The sequence below is a fragment of the Scyliorhinus torazame genome, unplaced genomic scaffold (genome assembly GCF_047496885.1).
Source record: "Scyliorhinus torazame isolate Kashiwa2021f unplaced genomic scaffold, sScyTor2.1 scaffold_1204, whole genome shotgun sequence".
In the NCBI taxonomy this organism is placed as follows: Eukaryota; Metazoa; Chordata; class Chondrichthyes; order Carcharhiniformes; family Scyliorhinidae; genus Scyliorhinus; species Scyliorhinus torazame.
In genome coordinates, this window is record NW_027308931.1 from 1 (window position 1) to 13,975 (window position 13,975).

At 64.4% G+C, this 13,975-nt stretch overlaps 1 protein-coding gene and 1 long non-coding RNA gene across 2 annotated transcripts; both read left to right on the forward strand.

Moving 5' to 3' along the window:
• On the forward strand, positions 1–3,067 carry LOC140407150 (uncharacterized). The gene is made up of 4 exons (XR_011939488.1): positions 1–18; positions 1,251–1,425; positions 2,241–2,364; positions 2,758–3,067. It is a non-coding gene; the product is annotated as an uncharacterized lncRNA (long non-coding RNA).
• Positions 3,068–3,257: 190 nt separating this feature from the next.
• LOC140407149 (uncharacterized) lies at positions 3,258–6,261 on the forward strand. The gene has a single exon (XM_072494834.1). The coding sequence runs from the start codon at positions 4,519–4,521 to the stop codon at positions 6,157–6,159; it is 1,641 nt and encodes a 546-aa protein (XP_072350935.1). The 5' UTR covers positions 3,258–4,518; the 3' UTR covers positions 6,160–6,261.
• The last annotated feature ends 7,714 nt before the right edge of the window (positions 6,262–13,975 follow it).

Genomic DNA, 13,975 nt, shown 5'->3' on the forward strand with positions numbered 1-13,975 from the left:
GATGCACACCTGGGAGAGGTGAGTGACGGATATTGCGGTGGGTGGGATAACGGGATGGTTTTGGAGGGGGTTAGAACAACAAAGAACAAAGAAATGTACAGCACAGGAACAGGCCCTTCGGCCCCCAAGCCCGTGCCGACCATACTGCCCGACTAAACTACAATCTTCTACACTTCCTGGGTCCGTATCCCTCTATTCCCCATCCTATTCATGTATTTGTCAAGATGCCCCTTAAATGTCACTATCGTCCCTGCTTCCACCACCTCCTCTGGCAGCGAGTTCCAGGCACCCACTACCCTCTGCGTAAAATACTTGCCTCGTACATCTACTCTAAACCTTGCCCCTCTCACCTTAACCTATGCCCCCTAGTAATTGACCCTCTACCCTGGGGAAAAGCCTCTGACTATCCACTCTGTCTATGCCCCTCATAATTTTGTATACCTCTATCAGGTCGCCCCTCAACCTCCGTCGTTCCAGTGAGAACAAACCGAGTTTATTCAACCGCTCCTCGTAGCTAATGCCTCCGCACCAGGCAACATTCTGGTAAATCTCTTCTGCACCCTCTCTAAAGCCTCCACATCCTTCTGGTAGTGTGGCGACCAGAATTGAATACTATACTCCCAAGTGTGGCCTAACTAAGGTTCTATACAGCTGCAACATGACTTGCCAATTCTTATACTCAATGCCCCGGCCAATGAAGGCAAGCATGCCGTATGCCTTCTTGACTACCTTCTCCACCTGTGTCGCCCCTTTCAGTGACCTGTGGACCCTCTACACCTCGATCTCTTTGACTTTCAATACTCTTGAGGGTTCTACCATTCACTGTATATTCCCTACCTGCATTAGCCCTTCCAAAATGCATTACCTCACATTTGTCCGGATTAACTCCATCTGCCGTCTCTCCGCCAAGTCTCCAGACGATCTAAATCCTGCTGTATCCTCTGACAGTCCTCATCGCTATCCGCAATTCCACCAACCTTTGTGTCGTCTGCAAACTTACTAATCAGACAGTTACGTTTTCTCCAAATCATTTATATATACTACAAAGAGCAAAGGTCCCAGCACTGATCCCTGTGGAACACCACAGTCACAGGGTTAGAACAGGTAAACTTTGCTGTCCCACCTATTTTAGAGTCATCTGCAAATCTAGCACCTCAGGCAGCCCATTCTGGAAGTCTAGCTATATTACGTCTACCAGGTGTCCATTGTCATACTCTCTCTCTCTCTCTCTCTGTCCCTCTCTTTCTCAGATCTGGGTGAGCAGCGCCCACAATTCCAGCGGCTATTATTCCATCGATGGGGACGAGTCCCTCCAAGCCGACCACTTCAACACAAGACTGAGCTTCGGAGACGTCCAGACGCTGTGGGCCCGGACGGGATACCTGGGTTTCGTCCGCAGAACCGAGCTGACCGACGCCAGCGGGGGTGAGCGAGCCGAGGAGCGCAGACCCTCAGCACTGACCCTCCACAGTGCGGCGCTCCCTCAGCACTGACCCTCCCACAGTGCGGAGCTCCCTCAGCACTGACCCTCCCACAGTGCGGCGCTCCCTCAGCACTGACCCTCCCACAGTGCGGCGCTCCCTCAGCACCGACCCTCACACAGTGCGGCGCTCCCTCAGCACTGACCCTCCCACAGTGCGGTGCTCCCTCAGCACTGACCCTCCCACAGTGCGGAGCTCCCTCAGCACTGACCCTCCCACAGTGCGGCGCTCCCTCAGCACTGACCCTCCCACAGTGCGGCGCTCCCTGAGCACCGACCCTCCCACAGTGCGGCGCTCCCTCAGCACTGACCCTCCCACAGTGCGGAGCTCCCTGAGCACTGACCCTCCCACAGTGCGGAGCTCCCTGAGCACTGACCCTCCCACAGTGCGGCACTCCCTCAGCACTGACCCTCCCACAGTGCGGAGCTCCCTCAGCACTGACGCTCCCACAGCGCGGAGCTCCCTCAGCACTGACCCCTCCCACAGTGCGGCACTCCCTCAGCACTGACCCTCCCACAGTGCGGCGCTCCCTCAGCACTGACCCTCCCCACAGTGCAGAGCTCCCTCAGCACTGACCCTCCCACAGTGCGGAGCTCCTTCAGCACTGACCCTCCCACAGTGCGGCGCTCCCTCAGCACTGACCTCCCACAGTGCGGAGCTCCCTCAGCACTGACCCTCCCACAGTGCGGCGCTCCCTCAGCGCTGTCCTATCCGAGTGCATCTTTGACTGCCCTGTGCCCCTCTCTCTCTCTCTCTCAGATCGGCACGATGCACTTTACATTGTCGGAGCTCTCGACGAGACACTGGAACTTCGAGGCCTCCGCTACCATCCCATCGACATCGAGACGTCGGTTTCCCGGGCTCACCGGGGCATCGGTGAATGGTGAGCTGGGGAAAGGTGAAAAGGGGGAACCGGGGTGGTGGAGGTTCCCGTGCCATCGCGCCGAGCCTTCCACAGCGAGGCAGTATTGGGCACAGGATCTGAACGTTGGCCTGTCTTTCGGTCTCCCTCTCGCCTCCCCTTGTGTGTCCGCCTCCCCTTGTGTGTCTCTCTCCCCGTGTGTCCGTCAGTCTCCCCGCGTGTTGTCAAATTGAATGGGCCGAGAACGCGACGACAGTTCCCACGCGGTGCAGGTGGAGCGCGGTGGGAGACCTGTTGGAACCGGCGAACACCGTGCGGCCTGTTTTTTTTTTTTTTTTGCGCGCGTGTGTGCGAGTATAGTGATCGATCATGACCCTTACCTACCCCCCCCCCTCTCCCCCCCTCTCCCTCTAGCGCCGTGTTCAGCTGGACCAACCTGCTGGTGTGGTGGTGGAGTTGAGCAGCTCGGAGCAGGAGGCCCTGGACCTGGTGCCCCTGGTGACGGGGGTGGTGCTGGAAGAGCACTACCTGATCGTGGGGGTGGTGGTGGTGGTCGACCTGGCGTAGTGCCCATCAACTCTCGGGGCGAGAAGCAGCGGATGCACCTGAGGGACAGCTTCCTGGCCGACCAGCTGGACCCCATCTACGTGGCGTACAACATGTGACGCCATCGACACGCCCTCTCGATGGAGATGTGCGGGGCGGGTTAGGGGAGGGGGTTAGGGGGGAGCGGGGGTGGGGGGGGGGATGTACAGCGTGGGGGCTGGGGGGGTCCGGGGGAAACTAACATATTTAACACGAGGGCTAACGCCCGTTAATTTTAGCAGCTGCAAAGTGGGGGCGAGGGGGCAGGAGGGGAGGGGAGGGGGGAGGAGCGTCACTAACCTCGCACTTAACACCCCCCCCCCAACCCCCCCCCCCCCCCGCGCCTTCCCTGGACCGCTGGGTCGCGGCGCAGTCCATACATTTCACGTGATTTAACGATGGATAAATCTTATCCCTCCCTCTCGGGTGCACGCATTCATACGCTCGCACTGTCGCACGCGTATCTTTCGCACCCACACCCGCGCGCAACAATTACGCTCGGACGTGCGGGCCGACCTTCGCTGCGCAAGCTCGTGCACACGCTCAAACAATCGCGCACGCACACTCGTACATCCGCGCGCGCACTCGTACAGTCGTGCACACTCGTACATCCACGCACACACTCGTACATCCACGCACACACTCGTACATCCACGCACACACTCGTACATCCACGCACACACTCGTACATCCACGCACACTCGTACATCCACGCACACACTCGTACATCCACGCACACACTCGTACATCCGCGCGCACACTCGTACATCCGCGCGCACACTCGTAGATCCGCACACACACTCGTACATCCACGCACACACTCGTACTATCGCACACACACACTCGTACAGTCGTGCACACTCGTACATTCGCGCGCGCACTCGTACATCCGCGCGCACACTCGTACTATCGCACACACACACTCGTAGATCCACGCGCACACTCGTACTATCGCACACACACACTCGTAGAGTCGTGCACAGTTGTGCACTCTCGTACAATTTCGCACACTCTCGTACATTCGCGCACACACTCGTACATTTGAGCACACACTCATACAATCGTGCACACATGTAGAATTGCGCACACATGCTCACACGCGCACACACTCGTGCACACACACACATGTACAATTGCAGACATACAGGCATTCGCGCATGTAGAGTCGCTCGCCTACATTCGCATGCACACGTACCCGCTCACCGCGGCGCGGGTTTTAAACATTTCACGAGGACGGAGGGGGTTGGGGATCTTTGGAGTTGGGTTGGGAGCGGGTGGGCAGTCTAACGCTGCCCCGTAGCGCGGGCTGAGGGGCGGGGGCTGTGTTGGTGTCGCCCGCTCACAGCCGCTGGGTCATGTCCGACTCACTACGGGGGTTGCCGGGAGCATTCCCGCCTTGAGCAGAGCGCGGGCGAACACTGGAGAGAGGGGGAAGGGGGGGGGAGAAGGTGCTCTTCGGGGGAGGGGAGAGATGTCGACCCCGGAACACGTCTGTCCGCCATGCGGGGCGAGCGTACATCTGGAGAAATCGACACGTCCGACCATTGACTCCGGAATTCTCCGCAGATCGTCCGTCCGATTGGGGACTTGATGTCCAAAAGCTCCTTCAGGTCGCTGGGTTCGGACTGGCCGTGGCTGTGTACAGATATAAATCCTGCGTTTGTGTGTGTGTCTGGGCTGTGTGTGTGTGTCCGCGTTGTGTGTGTGTGTCTGGGCTGTGTGTGTGTGTCTGCGTTGTGTGTGTGTGTCTGCGTTGTGTGTGTGTGTCTGTGTGTGTGTGTGTGTGTCTGCGTTGTGTGTGTGTGTCCGCGTTGTGTGTGTGTGTCTGGGCTGTGTGTGTGTGTCTGCGTTGTGTGTGTGTGTCTGCGTTGTGTGTGTGTGTCTGCGTTGTGTGTGTGTCTGCATTGTGTGTGTGTGTCTGCGTTGTGTGTGTGTGTCTGCGTTGTGTGTGTGTGTCTGCGTTGTGTGTGTGTGTCCGTGTTGTGTGTGTGTGTCCGCGTTGTGTGTGTGTGTCTGCGTTGTGTGTGTGTGGCTGCGTTGTGTGTGTCTGTGTGTGTGTGTCTGCGTTGTGTGTGTGTGTCCGCGTTGTGTGTGTGTGGCTGCGTTGTGTGTGTCTGTGTGTGTGTGTCTGCGTTGTGTGTGTGTGGCTGCGTTGTGTGTGTGTGTCTGCGTTTGTGTGTATCTGGGCTGTGCGTGTGTACCAGGTGCGTGTTTGTGTACCAAGAGGGTGTGTGTACCAGGGGAGTGTGTGTGTGTGTATACCAGGTGTGTGTGTGTGTACCAGATGTGTGTGTGTCTGTGTTGTGTGTGTGTGTCTGTGTTGTGTGTGTGTGTCTGCGTTGTGTGTGTGTCTGGGTTGCGTTGTGTGTGTGTGTCTGCGTTTGTGTGTGTCTGGGCTGTGTGTGTGTACCAGGTGCGTGTTTGTGTACCAAGAGGGTGTGTGTACCAGATGTGTGTGTGTGTGTACCAGGTGCGTGTGTGTGTCTGCTGTGTGTGTGTGTACCAGGGGAGTGTGTGTGTGTGTGTATACCAGGTGTGTGTGTGTGTGCGTTGTGTGTGTGTGTCTGCTGTGTGTGTGTGTCTGGGTTGCGTTGTGTGTGTGTGTCTGCGTTTGTGTGTGTCTGCGTTGTGTGTGTGTGTGTGCGTTGTGTGTGTGTGTGTGCGTTGTGTGTGTGTGTCTGCGTTGTGTGTGTGTGTGCGTTGTGTGTGTGTGTCTGCGTTTGTGTGTGTGTGTCTGCGTTGTGTGTGTGTGTGTCTGCGTTGTGTGTGTGTGTCTGCGTTGTGTGTGTGTGTCTGCGTTTGTGTGTGTCTGCGTTGTGTGTGTGTGTCTGCGTTGTGTGTGTGTGTCTGCGTTGTGTGTGTGTGTCTGCGTTGTGTGTGTGTGTGTGCGTTGTGTGTGTGTGTCTGCGTTTGTGTGTGTGTGTCTGCGTTGTGTGTGTGTGTGTCTGCGTTGTGTGTGTGCGTCTGCGTTGTGTGTGTGTGTCTGCGTTTGTGTGTGTCTGCGTTGTGTGTGTGTGTCTGCGTTGTGTGTGTGTGTCTGCGTTTGTGTGTGTCTGCGTTGTGTGTGTGTGTGTCTGCGTTGTGTGTGTGTGTGTCTGCGTTGTGTGTGTGTGTCTGCGTTGTGTGTGTGTCTGCGTTGTGTGTGTGTGTCCGCGTTGTGTGTGTGTGTCTGCGCTGTGTGTGTGTGTCTGGGTTGCGTTGTTTGCGCGCGTCAGCGTGTGCGGCAGTTGACGGGATGGTACCCGGTCCCCCGGGACTCCCGGCAGTGAGCGGTGGGGAGAGTCGGACCATGTGTATATGTACATAATATATATATAAATTACATAATACCTACATATACAGTCACTGAAAACACGGGAAGGTAGGAGGGGTTGGGGAGGGCTGTGGGGTGGGGGGGAGTTGGTATAATTTAATGTCGACGTGTATAATACATATAGCGATCATTGAACTTTATAAGACTGTCTGACGTCTCTTTTTTAACTTCTTCCTCCGGACCGGCGCGAAGCGCGGCGGTAGCTCGAATCCCGGTCTGATCCCGCGACCAAGTCGCCTGGCGATCCCGCGGCCAAGTCGCCTGGCGATCCCGCGGCCAAGTCGCCTGGCGATCCCGCGGCCAAGTCGCCTGGCGATCCCGCGGCCAAGTCGCCTGGCGATCCCGCGACCTAGATCCCGCAGCCAAGTCGCCTGGCGATCCCGCGGCCAAGTCGCCTGCCGATCCCGCGGCCAAGTCGCCTGGCGATCCCGCGACCAAGTCGCCTGGCGATCCCGCGGCCAAGTCGCCTGGCGATCCCGCGACCTAGATCCCGCAGCCAAGTCGCCTGGCGATCCCGCGGCCAAGTCGCCTGCCGATCCCGCGGCCAAGTCGCCTGGCGATCCCGCGACCAAGTCGCCTGGCGATCCCGCGGCCAAGGCGCCTGGCGATCCCGCGGCCAAGTCGCCTGCCGATCCCGCGGCCAAGTCGCCTGGCGATCCCGCGACCAAGTCGCCTGGCGATCCCGCGATCAAGTCGCCTGGCGATCACGCAGCCAAGTCGCCTGGCGATCCCGCGACCAAGATCCCGCAGCCAAGTCGCCTGGCGATCCCGCGACCAAGTCGCCTGGCGATCCCGCGGCCAAGTCGCCTGGCGATCCCGCTGCCAAGTCGCCTGGCGATCCCGCGACCAAGATCCCGCAGCCAAGTCGCCTGGCGATCCCGCGACCAAGTCGCCTGGCGATCCCGCGGCCAAGTCGCCTGGCGATCCCGCTGCCAAGTCGCCTGGCGATCCCCGCGAACAAGTCGCCTGCCGATCCCGCGACCAAGTCGCCTGCCGATCCCGCGGCCAAGTCGCCTGGCAATCCCGCGACCAAGTCGCCTGCCGATCCCACGACCAAGTCGCCTGGCGATCCCGCGGTCAAGTCGCCTGGCGATCCCACGGCCAAGTCGCCTGGCGATCTCGCGACCAAGTCGCCTGGCGATCCCGCGACCAAGTCGCCAGGCGATCCCGCAACCAAGTCGCCTGGCGATCCCGCGACCAAGATCCCGCAGCCAAGTCGCCTGGCGATCCCGCGACCAAGTCGCCTGCCGATCCCGCGGCCAAGTCGCCTGGCAATCCCGCAGCCAAGTCGCCTGGCGATCCCGCGACCAAGTCGCCTGCCGATCTCACGACCAAGTCGCCTGGCGATCCCCGCGACCAAGTCGCCTGCCGATCTCACGACCAAGTCGCCTGGCGATCCCGCGACCAAGTCGCCTGCCGATCTCACGACCAAGTCGCCTGGCGATCCCGCGACCAAGTCGCCTGGCGATGCCGCAGCCAAGTCGCCTGGCGATCCCACACCCAAGTCGCCTGCTGATCCCGCGACCAAGTCGCCTGGCGATCCCGCGACCAAGATCCCGCGACCAAGTCGCCTGCCGATCCCGCGACCAAGATCCCGCGACCAAGTCGCCTGCCGATCCCGCGGCCAAGTCGCCTGGCGATCCCGCGGCCAAGTCGCCTGGCGATCCCGCGGCCAAGTCGCCTGGCGATCCCGCGGCCAAGTCGCCTGGCGATCCCGCGGCCAAGTCGCCTGGCGATCCCGCGACCTAGATCCCGCAGCCAAGTCGCCTGGCGATCCCGCGGCCAAGTCGCCTGCCGATCCCGCGGCCAAGTCGCCTGGCGATCCCGCGACCAAGTCGCCTGGCGATCCCGCGGCCAAGTCGCCTGGCGATCCCGCGACCTAGATCCCGCAGCCAAGTCGCCTGGCGATCCCGCGGCCAAGTCGCCTGCCGATCCCGCGGCCAAGTCGCCTGGCGATCCCGCGACCAAGTCGCCTGGCGATCCCGCGGCCAAGGCGCCTGGCGATCCCGCGGCCAAGTCGCCTGCCGATCCCGCGGCCAAGTCGCCTGGCGATCCCGCGACCAAGTCGCCTGGCGATCCCGCGACCAAGTCGCCTGGCGATCACGCAGCCAAGTCGCCTGGCGATCCCGCGACCAAGTTCCCGCAGCCAAGTCGCCTGGCGATCCCGCGACCAAGTCGCCTGGCGATCCCGCGGCCAAGTCACCTGGCGATCCCGCTGCCAAGTCGCCTGGCGATCCCGCGACCAAGATCCCGCAGCCAAGTCGCCTGGCGATCCCGCGACCAAGTCGCCTGGCGATCCCGCGGCCAAGTCGCCTGGCGATCCCGCGGCCAAGTCGCCTGGCGATCCCGCGAACAAGTCGCCTGCCGATCCCGCGACCAAGTCGCCTGCCGATCCCGCGGACATGTCGCCTGGCAATCCCGCGACCAAGTCGCCTGCCGATCCCACGACCAAGTCGCCTGGCGATCCCGCGGTCATGTCGCCTGGCGATCCCACGGCCAAGTCGCCTGGCGATCTCGCGACCAAGTCGCCTGGCGATCCCGCGACCAAGTCGCCAGGCGATCCCGCAACCAAGTCGCCTGGCGATCCCGCGACCAAGATCCCGCAGCCAAGTCGCCTGGCGATCCCGCGACCAAGTCGCCTTCCGATCCCGCGGCCAAGTCGCCTGGCAATCCCGCAGCCAAGTCGCCTGGCGATCCCGCGACCAAGTCGCCTGCCGATCTCACGACCAAGTCGCCTGGCGATCCCGCGACCAAGTCGCCTGGCGATGCCGCAGCCAAGTCGCCTGGCGATCCCACACCCAAGTCGCCTGCTGATCCCGCGATCAAGTCGCCTGGCGATCCCACGGCCAAGTCGCCTGGCGATCCCGCGGACAAGTCGCCTGGCGATCCCGCGGCCAAGTCGCCTGGCGATCCTGCGACCAAGATCCCACAGCCAAGTCGCCTGGCGATCCCGCGACCAAGTCGCCTGGCGATCCCACGACCAAGTCGCCTGGCGATCCCGCGACCAAGATCCCGCGACCAAATCGCCTGCCGATCCCGCGACCAAGATCCCGCGACCAAGTCGCCTGCCGATCCCGCGGCCAAGTCGCCTGGCGATCCCGCGGCCAAGTCGCCTGGCGATCCCGCGACCAAGATCCCGCAGCCAAGTCGCCTGGCGATCCCGCGACCAAGTCGCCTGGCGATCCCGCGACCAAGTCGCCTGCCGATCCCGCGGCCAAGTCGCCTGGCGATCCCGCGGCCAAGTCGCCTGGCGATCCCGCTGCCAAGTCGCCTGGCGATCCCGCGACCAAGATCCCGCAGCCAAGTCGCCTGGCGATCCCGCGACCAAGTCGCCTGGCGATCCCGCGGCCAAGTCGCCTGGCGATCCCGCTGCCAAGTCGCCTGGCGATCCCGCGAACAAGTCGCCTGCCGATCCCGCGACCAAGTCGCCTGCTGATCCCGCGGCCAAGTCGCCTGGCAATCCCGCGACCAAGTCGCCTGCCGATCCCACGACCAAGTCGCCTGGCGATCCCGCGGTCAAGTCGCCTGGCGATCCCGCGGCCAAGTCGCCTGGCGATCTCGCGACCAAGTCGCCTGGCGATCCCGCGACCAAGTCGCCAGGCGATCCCGCAACCAAGTCGCCTGGCGATCCCGCGACCAAGATCCCGCAGCCAAGTCGCCTGGCGATCCCGCGACCAAGTCGCCTGCCGATCCCGCGGCCAAGTCGCCTGGCAATCCCGCAGCCAAGTCGCCTGGCGATCCCGCGACCAAGTCGCCTGCCGATCTCACGACCAAGTCGCCTGGCGATCCCGCGACCAAGTCGCCTGGCGATGCCGCAGCCAAGTCGCCTGGCGATCCCACACCCAAGTCGCCTGCTGATCCCGCGATCAAGTCGCCTGGCGATCCCACGGCCAAGTCGCCTGGCGATCCCGCGGCCAAGTCGCCTGGCGATCCCGCGGCCAAGTCGCCTGGCGATCCTGCGACCAAGATCCCACAGCCAAGTCGCCTGGCGATCCCGCGACCAAGTCGCCTGGCGATCCCACGACCAAGTCGCCTGGCGATCCCGCGACCAAGATCCCGCGACCAAGTCGCCTGCCGATCCCGCGACCAAGATCCCGCGACCAAGTCGCCTGCCGATCCCGCGGCCAAGTCGCCTGGCGATCCCGCGGCCAAGTCGCCTGGCGATCCTGCGACCAAGATCCCGCAGCCAAGTCGCCTGGCGATCCCGCGACCAAGTCGCCTGGCGATCCCGCGACCAAGTCGCCTGCCGATCCCGCGGCCAAGTCGCCTGCCGATCCCGCGGCCAAGTCGCCTGGCGATCCCGCGGCCAAGTCGCCTGGCGATCCCGCGACCAAGTCGCCTGCCGATCCCGCGGCCAAGTCGCCTGGCGATCAAGCGGCCAAGTCGCCTGGCGATCCCGCGACCAAGTCGCCTGGCGATCCCGCGACCAAGTCGCCTGCAGATCCCGCGGCCAAGTCGCCTGGCGATCCCGCGACCAAGTCGCCTGGCGATCCCGCGACCAAGTCGCCTGCAGATCCCGCGGCCAAGTCGCCTGGCGATCCCGCGACCAAGTCGCCTGCCGAACCCGCGACCAAGTCGCCTGGCGATCCCGCGGCCAAGTCGCCTGCCGATCCCGCGGCCAAGTCGCCTGGCGATCCCGCGACCAAGATCCCGCAGCCAAGTCGCCTGGCGATCCCGCGACCAAGTCGCCTGCCGATCCCGCGGCCAAGTCGCCTGGCAATCCCGCGGCCAAGTCGCCTGCCGATCCCGCGATCAAGTCGCCTGCCGATCCCGCGGCCAAGTCGCCTGGCGATCCCGCGGCCAAGGCGCCTGGCGATCCCGCGACCAAGTCGCCTGGCGATCCCGCGGCCAAGTCGCCTGGCGATCCCGCGGCCAAGTCGCCTGGCGATCCCGCGACCAAGTCGCCTGGTGATCCCACGACCAAGTCGCCTGGTGATCCCACGACCAAGTCGCTTGGCGATCCCGCGACCAAGTCGCCTGGTGATCCCACGACCAAGTCGCCTGCCGATCCCGCGGCCAAGTCGCCTGGCGATCCCACGACCAAGTCGCCTGGCGATCCCGCGGCCAAGTCGCCTGGCGATCCCGCGGCCAAGTCGCCTGCTGATCCCGCGACCAAGTCGCCTGGCGATCCCACGACCAAGTCTCCTGCCGATCCCGCGACCAAGTCGCCTGGCGATCCCGCGGCCAAGTCGCCTGGCGATCCCGCGGCCAAGTCGCCTGGCGATCCCGCGGCCAAGTCGCCTGGCGATCCCGCGACCAAGTCGCCTGGCGATCCCGCGGCCAAGTCGCCTGGCGATCCCGCGACCAAGTCGCCTGGCGATCCCGCGGCCAAGTCGCCTGGCGTCCCGCGGCCAAGTCGCCTGGCGATCCCGCGGCCAAGTCGCCTGGCGATCCCGCGGCCAAGTCGCCTGGCGATCCCGCGACCAAGTCGCCTGGCGATCCCGCGGCCAAGTCGCCTGGCGATCCCGCGACCAAGTCGCCTGGCGATCCCGCGGCCAGGTCGCCTGGCGATCCCGCGGCCAAGTCGCCCGGCGATCCCGCGGCCAAGTCGCCCGGCGATCCCGCGACCAAGTCGCCTGCCGATCCCGGGACCAAGTCGCCTGGCGATCCCGCGGCCAAGTCGCCTGCCGATCCCGCGACCAAGTCGCCTGGCGATCCCGCGACCAAGTCGCCTGGCGATCCCGCGACCTAGTCGCCTGGCGATCCCGCGGCCAAGTCGCCTGGCGATCCCGCGGCCAAGTCACCTGGCGATCCCGTGGCCAAGTCGCCTGGCGATCCCGCGACCAAGTCGCCTGGCGATCCCGCGGCCAAGTCGCCTGGCGATCCCGCGACCAAGTCGCCTGGCGATCCCGCGACCAAGATCCCGCAGCCAAGTCGCCTGGCGATCCCGCGGCCAAGTCGCCTGGCGATCCCGCGGCCAAGTCGCCTGGCGATCCCGCAGCCAAGTCGCCTGGTGATCCCGCGACCAAGATCCCGCGGCCAAGTCGCCTGGCAATCCCGCGACCAAGTCGCCTGGCGATCCCGCGACCAAGTCGCCAGGCAATCCCGCGACCAAGTCGCCTGGCGATCCCGCGGCCAAGTCGCCTGGCGATCCCGCAACCAAGTCGCCTGGCGATCCCGCAGCCAAGTCGCCTGGCGATCCCGCGACCAAGTCGCCTGGCGATCCCGCGGCCAAGTCGCCTGGCGATCCCGCGACCAAGTCGCCTGGCGATCCCGCGGCCAAGTCGCCTGGCGATCCCGCGGCCAAGTCGCCTGGCGATCCCGCGGCCAAGTCGCCTGGCGATCCCGCGACCAAGTCGCCTGGCGATCCCGCGGCCAAGTCGCCTGGCGATCCCGCGGCCAAGTCGCCTGGCGATCCCGCGACCAAGTCGCCTGGCGATCCCGCGACCAAGTCGCCGAGCGATCCCGCGGCCAAGTCGCCTGGCGAACCCGCGGCCAAGTCGCCTGGCGATCCCGCGACCAAGTCGCCTGGCGATCCCGCGACCAAGTCGCCTGGCGATCCCGCGGCCGCAATCCCGTGACCAAGTCGCCTGGCGATCCCCCGGCCAAGTCGCCTGGCGATCCCGCGACCAAGTCGCCTGGCGATCCCGCGGCCAAGATCCCGCAGCCAAGTCGCCTGGCGATCCCGCGACCAAGTCGCCTGGCGATCCCGCGACCAAGTCGCCTGGTGATCCCGCGGACAAGTCGCCTGCTGATCCCGCGGCCATGTCGCCTGGCGATCCCGCAACCAAGTCGCCTGGCGATCCCGCGACCAAGTCGCCTGGCGATCCCGCGGACAAGTCGCCTGGCGATCCCGCGACCAAGTCGCCTGGCGATCCCGCGGACAAGTCGCCTGCTGATCCCGCGGCCAAGTCGCCTGGCGATCCCGCGGCCAAGTCGACTACTGATCCCGCGGCCAAGTCGCCTGGCGATGCCGCAACCAAGATACCACAGCCAAGTCGCCTGGCGATCCCACGACCAAGTCGCCTGGCGATCCCACAACCAAGTCGCCTGGCGATCTCGCAACCAAGTCGCCTGGCGATCCCGCGACCAAGTCGCCTGGCGATCCCGCGGCCAAGTCGCCTGGCGATCCCGCGACCAAGTCGCCTGGCGATCCCGCGGCCAAGTCGCCTGGCGATCCCGCGGCCAAGTCGCCTGGCGATCCCGCGGCCAAGTCGCCTGGCGATCCCGCGGCCAAGTCGCCTGGAGATCCCGCGACCAAGTCGCCTGGCGATCCCGCGGCCAAGTCGCCTGGCGATCCCGCGGCCAAGTCGCCTGGCGATCCCGCGACCAAGTCGCCTGCCGATCCCGGGACCAAGTCGCCTGGCGATCCCGCGGCCAAGTCGCCTGGCGATCCCGCGACCAAGTCGCCTGGCGATCCCGCGACCAAGTCGCCTGGCGATCCCGCGACCTAGTCGCCTGGCGATCCCGCGGCCAAGTCGCCTGGCGATCCCGCGGCCAAGTCGCCTGGCGATCCCGCGGCCAAGTCGCCTGGCGATCCCGCGACCAAGTCGCCTGGCGATCCCGCGGCCAAGTCGCCTGGCGATCCCGCGACCAAGATCCCGCAGCCAAGTCGCCTGGCGATCCCGCAGCCAAGTCGCCTGGTGATCCCGCGACCAAGATCCCGCGGCCAAGTCGCCTGGCAATCCCGCGACCAAGTCGCCTGGCGATCCCGCGACCAAGTCGCCAGGCAATCCCGCGACCAAGTCGCCTGGCGATCCCGCGGCCAAGTCGCCTGGCGATCCCGCGACCAAG

What these genes read in the sequence shown, in the direction of transcription:
- LOC140407149 (XM_072494834.1), top strand. Translation starts at nt 4,519, where the DNA reads ATGTCCAAAAGCTCCTTCAGGTCGCTGGGTTCGGACTGGCCGTGGCTG.